Source organism: Pelmatolapia mariae, linkage group LG2 (assembly GCF_036321145.2).
Source record: "Pelmatolapia mariae isolate MD_Pm_ZW linkage group LG2, Pm_UMD_F_2, whole genome shotgun sequence".
Classification (NCBI taxonomy): Eukaryota; Metazoa; Chordata; class Actinopteri; order Cichliformes; family Cichlidae; genus Pelmatolapia; species Pelmatolapia mariae.
In genome coordinates this window covers 26,787,178-26,793,177 of record NC_086228.1, presented here as the reverse complement: position 1 = coordinate 26,793,177, position 6,000 = coordinate 26,787,178, and the positions used below count along the sequence as shown (strand labels likewise).

The window sequence follows — 6,000 nt, the reverse complement described above, 5'->3', positions numbered from 1 at the left end:
TGAAGCTAAAGCCAAGATTAACTCATTTTACCATAAAGAGTAGAAGCGGCTCTAACATTGGTAACTTGGTATTTAGCCGGCAACTAAAGTATTCCTTAGGTAGATCTCTCTGTGAAAACCGGTGATGCAAAAAAACCCAAAACAAATTCCGAACTGGAAATACACTTAAACATTTATTTTTATATTTTAAAGAAAGGTATAAAAAATTGTGACCAAACCATGCAGAAAGTAACTCCCAACAGAATTCATACAGAAACACAAACTCAACATTGGGGTACACACAGCTTTGATGTTGTACAATGAGTTTCACAGTTTGTTGACTCTATTTGAGTTTATTAGACTTTCCTATTTGTTGTATCAGTGCCAAAGCCTCGTGGCAACAAGTTCCAGTTTAAAGTCCTTTGGGAGGACACAGTAACCTTTGTGCTTTATAGAATTATTATTTTCTCATTAACTTCAGTGTCAACAATGCTGAAAGCCGTATAATGAGAAGCTTTTAATCAAGTGTGTCGGAGGGATGGTTTGTGTTTGCTCATTCTTGTAGAAGCAGAATTGATTGAAAAGCTGTAAGATGGCATTTAGCTTCACTGGGAATCATCTAAATCGCCAGGAAAAAGGTCACACAACAAAAATAGCCTTTACTGATAGGTAAAATCAATTATATTAAGGCAACAGCAACATTGAGACAGACAAGTAGGCTGTGTGAGTCAGTGTATAATTGTGGATTTAGCTACAGGTCTTTGGTTTTAAAAAAAAGCATAGTACAAATAAGTAAAGAAGACAAGAAATGAAAATAATACATTTCAAAAATGGCTGTCGCTTCCTTTGGGTGGATCACTGGGCTTCACTTCCTCTGATCTGGAGCTCTGCCGAAACAAACACACATAATGTAAATACAGGGATTTTTCTTAATGGTAAAAATGACCTGAAATGTGCTCAAATAAAACATATCAGCGGGTTTTGAGCTCCTGCTTGGAATAATTTCAAAAGAGACTCATGCTGGAGATAAATTTTCAGTGCTACTTCTGTTAAAGAAAAGATCTGAGATTTTCTGAAAAATATATTCGTGCATTCCTACTAAGAGGTAGTATACAGCTGACATCACTCATGCCTGGACATTAAATATGAAGCCAAACAGCAGCCAGTGAACCTACCTTGACATTAAAATTGGAAATAGTTTAAACCATATAAAGAATTAAGTGTTTTCCTAACTTTGGGACCATCCTTGGCAATAGCTTGACACAGATAAGTAAATGGGTGAATTTCTGTTCTTTTTAACTGAAGCACTTATTCTTGAATCTAAACCCAGTTAACTTAGACAGGTTGGGCTATTACTCTACCTTGGACTTGAATAACAGGTTGATGACACCCTTTGAGCGTCTATCTGCTGTTCGGTCAGAGGTTGCACACACAGACATGCTCTTACTATCCCTCCTGGCTCTGGAGGACTCCATCTCCTCAGCCCCTCCTGCCACTGACAAGGACAGGCCTAGAGAGAAAGAGGGAGAGGGAAAAAAACCGAATGTAGTGTTTGTGTCCTCGTGATTACAATTTTACAGCAGATCTCGCACTGTAGCCAGGCGATTTTTTGTGACTAATTGGGCTCCCGCAGCTGTTCTGCCGATGACCTGTGTGCCCTAGCAACACTGGGGGCCTGTGAGTGCTGTATCTTCAGTGAGGCAGTGTAGCTTGTAGTAGTGTATTAACACTGCAGTGAGTGCTGTCTCAGCTGATTCAGTGAAGGCAGGAGGCCAGCGAAGCATCAGTAAATTGTGGCCTGATTCACCATAGTGCAAGGATGTGTAAATACAACAATCAGATATAAACCAGATGCAACTATTACATACTTCTGAGAAAATACAACATTCAAACTGATTTGCTGCCTTATATCAGAGTGTGTCTTAGGGCAAGTTGTTACTGTGCATTCCCCAGCATTCCCTTTTTCTATTGCACGCCATAGCATGCCAAGGTATTTCTCCTATCATGACCTTGCTTGTGCTCTTTTTTCTTTGAGTCAGCTTTCCAGAGCAGGAAAAATGCAGCACTTCCTCTTAGGTCATGATTTTTTGATTTTGTGGTCTTTGTGCACCTCAGTCACAGTAATTCCATCACACCAGGTGGGTTTGTGTGTCACCTGTGATGGCAGGCAGGGATCTTGAGTTGGCATTGGTCAGCGCCACATTTACTTCATTTGGCTCAGACAAGTTGGTGTCACTGCGGAACTCCTGTTTCTTGGACAGCTAGAGGGAGACAAAGATCACAGAAAACTCAGACTACACTTCACAGAAACAGAGTGTTTTATTACTTAAACATGTCTTTACATGCAACCTTCCCCTCTTTTCTGTCTTTGTACCTTTTTCTCACATTTTCCCCACATTGCTATCCATCATCACTGATTCTCACCCGTTTGCATTCCAGTGTACTGGTCCGTTCTCTTTCCTCTGTGATGAAGATCATGCTGCTCCTTTTCTTTTTCTTCTTACTCTTCCTCATTTTGACCTCTGCATCACCCACTGTCATCACGCTCCCCTCCTCACCTATACTAACACTGCCACTGGAGCGTGGCAGGGTGGCAGAGCTCCAGGAGTTTGGAGACTCAGGAGGAATGTCCCTGGGAGGAGGCAGGAAGGTTTAGATTAGACATTCAAAGGAAATCTAAGCTTGTTATCATATTTGTGTGACGCTTTTTCCGTAAGACTTCATGTATACAGCTTAAAATGAGTGTTATCGTGGGGTTCTCGTGACACAGTAGGGCTTCGAAAATGTGCATGTTACCTGTCTGCATGTGTCTTGGTTGGCGTCCCACACTCGGATCCCTGCAGTGAGGAAATCGAGATGACGGACTGACGAAATGATCGCAGCATGGAGCGTGGACGAGTAGACTTTCTCTCATCCAAGTCCGGCTGGAAAGAGAGAAAGACAAATGTGAACAATATGTAGATTAGCCGAAAAAGATATCGTAGAAAAAGTGACATCTCTAAAAACAAAAAGAACAAGAAAAAAGTAAAACTGAGTCTAATCACTCTTAAAATGGAGTATCATCACTCTGCTCCAGTTTTGTTTAATTTCTCCTGAAAGGCAGTGCCAATTACAAGTTAATGACAACATTTGCCCCCGTTAAAACCATCCAAACCCTGTTCTGGTTGCAGAGAAATTTAAAAGGTACAAATCCCACATCAACACTCTTCTCACAGCGTTTTCTGAGGACTTTGATCTTTAAATTCGCTTGGGTCAGCTAATTTGCAGCTTAATTAGCCCTACACTGCTCTACCACAGCAGCTCCATGTCCAGCTTTGCAGAAAAAAAGATATTCTGGATTACGGAAGCATCATATTTTAGTAGAAAAGTTAGGATTTTCCTACATTTTTCTTTCAGCTTACCAACTCTCTCACGCCGTACTCCTTCTCCACTTTCTTTTTCAGCTGTTTGAAACACTCCTCCATGCGCTCATGGAAAGGACGCAAGTCCTCTGTTACTCTCTTCCCATGGAGGGAGATTCCTCCACCTAATAATGGGATCTGGAAATAAAAATGTCATGGTGTCAGCAGAAAAACACACACACACACACACACACATATATAAAAGTAATGACTATATATGTTGTGTACATGTATTTGAGAATGTGTATTAAGTACCTGCCATGCGATGAGGTCCTTGAGGCGAACCAGCTTATCTCTGTCCTCCTGGTGCTGCTGGGTGTACTCTTCAGTAAAGAAGGCCTGATACAGAGGAAATATTATATAACACTCATTTAAAATATGATAAAAGTCGGTTGCTATTTCGCCAGCTAGCAAAAATGGCAATTTACTATCATCCTATGTGGAATATTACAATACTGAATGGTGTGTGTGGAGGCACTTAAATGATAGTCAGATAAGTACATTTCATTTAATGTCATTTGGACTGCAGAAATTGACTTTGATTATATTCAGTGAGCCTCAGGAGGTGATAAAGAGTTTCTTCTTAATGGATTTAAGTTCATCATGAGAGACGAGTCTTGCATGAGAGCATTTCTTAAGCTCTGATATCTGTTAAAGGACTTACTTTGTTACGGTGAATCTCCGTCCTTTTTGCAACCCCTATTTGGCTGTACATGGTATTTGTTACAATAGATGGCAATAAAAATTCAATATAACAGCTTTATGCAGTGGTTCTCAAACCTTTCCTCTCAATCTGATTTAATGAAAAACAATGTGTATCTAAAAGCACTTAATTGCTACATTTCAAATATTTAAAGTTTAAATATTTAAATTTAAAATTCAAAAAAAATTTTTTGTCGACATCCTAAGCTAAGTACTGAAGTTGTATTACAGCGAGGTTTTCTAAAAGAACTAAAAGCAATAAAAAAAGTTTACTTAATATTTAATAAGAAACATCTGTAGAGATCAAACTCTTTTCCAGGCGAAGTCTTTAAAGACTGCTTTGTTTCAGAGTCACGAAAGAAAAAGAAGACTCAAACAAATATGTGGTTCGCTTTTGTTATATTTTGAACACATATCCATTTCCTTTAGTCTGCCACAAAATATCAAAATCTGGCTTTATGCTCACAGTAAATGTGACTGTGCTTATTACTTTCAGTTGGCTTTTGATGATAGCTAATTGTGACTTCAAAATATTGAACACAAAAGGTATTTACTGAACTTAAATTTTGTATTAAACTAATACAAAATGCAGGACTGATTCTTTTTCTTTTTTTTTTTGAAACAAACACGTGTTTAACAAAACACATGCACCTCATCCAGTTATCCAAGGTTTCCTGCAGGTACTAGTTTCTCATTTTAGAAATCCTGGTTTAAGCTAAAGTACTTTGTTTCCCCAAAAGGTTACCACAGCAGATGGATCTGTATGTTTGGCACATATTTTTATGCTAGATGTCCTTCCTGATGAAACCTTCCAATGTAGCCAGGGTTGGAATCAGGTCTAAGGCCACACTAGCTTGTGACCTCCTGAGGCTGGGATCTTCTGTGTGTAAGGTGAAGGTGTTAACCACTACACACAATTTGTAAATGCAACTTTTTTTGCCAGCTGGTGAGCCTCTGCCCCTCCTACTTCTGAGAAACTCACTAACAAACTCTTTTTAAGCTCAGTCATGTTACTGGCTTGTTGAAAATTAACCTAATTAGTTACAAAATAATCCTCCATCTGTTTCAGGGTCTGTTTCTGTTTACTCTTCCAGCCTTTTGTTCCCACCGCTCCAAAGTTTTTGAGATGTGTTATTGCCATTAAGTTCAAAATGAGTTAATTTTAAAAAATTAAATGACAAAAGTTTTCAGAATCACGGCTTTCTGTTGTTGTTTTTTTTTTTTAATTTTATACAGCGTCCCAACCTTTTTGGAACTGGGTTTATAATATTAGTGATGATCTTTGAGAGTTTACCTTTTCATATTTCGCAAAGCCACCCATGACAGCTGGGTCAACGATGCCGTTGAGCAGCATGGAGAGAGGATTGATAGGAAGGCTCCAGTCAGACTGGTATTGGTTAATCATCGTTAAAATCTTCTCATTTGTTGACTCCATGGTCTCTATGGCATTCTCCAAAGGAGACAAGGTAGTCTGGAAAGGGAGGCAGACACATAGTAAGAGTAGAAGAAAAAGGAATGAAGGTGGATGGATGGATGGAGAGTTTTCAGATTGGATGTGGGAGACGTATAATAAAACTTTTAAAAATGAAACACAAAAAACCCCCTGTAATCAGTGGTGTTGAAGTGTGAAACGCATTGCACTGGAGATAATAACTTACAGCAAACATACAAGTCAAACATGGAGAACAAACATGGCCCTGTAGACTTACATGCTTCATGTCAGTTGCCTCAAACCAGCGCAGGATCCCAGGCAGCTTATAGACAGTGGTAAAGGTTGTGCGCTCAATCCACATGGACTAAAATAAAAACAAAAAAAAGTATAAAAACAGAGAAGCTGTCAGATAAATCTGTACCACTTGTGAATACTCTGATATCATATCTTGCATTGAAGCCTGAAATCTTAACAGACACTTGCTGC

General features: G+C 39.1%; 1 protein-coding gene across 1 annotated transcript in view; it reads right to left on the bottom strand.

The window, feature by feature from the left end:
* Positions 1 to 214: 214 nt before the first annotated feature.
* Positions 215 to 6,000, bottom strand: part of LOC134644335 (dedicator of cytokinesis protein 2) — a 96,559-nt gene continuing 90,773 nt past the window's right edge. The window contains exons 43-51 of the mRNA XM_063497309.1: positions 5,792 to 5,878; positions 5,377 to 5,553; positions 3,636 to 3,719; positions 3,381 to 3,518; positions 2,776 to 2,903; positions 2,404 to 2,611; positions 2,135 to 2,240; positions 1,341 to 1,489; positions 215 to 866 (exon numbers count right to left, since the gene is read on the bottom strand). Coding sequence (XP_063353379.1) covers positions 804 to 866; positions 1,341 to 1,489; positions 2,135 to 2,240; positions 2,404 to 2,611; positions 2,776 to 2,903; positions 3,381 to 3,518; positions 3,636 to 3,719; positions 5,377 to 5,553; positions 5,792 to 5,878 — 1,140 coding nt within the window. The 3' untranslated portion in view covers positions 215 to 803. The remainder of the gene's footprint in view (positions 867 to 1,340; positions 1,490 to 2,134; positions 2,241 to 2,403; positions 2,612 to 2,775; positions 2,904 to 3,380; positions 3,519 to 3,635; positions 3,720 to 5,376; positions 5,554 to 5,791; positions 5,879 to 6,000) is intronic.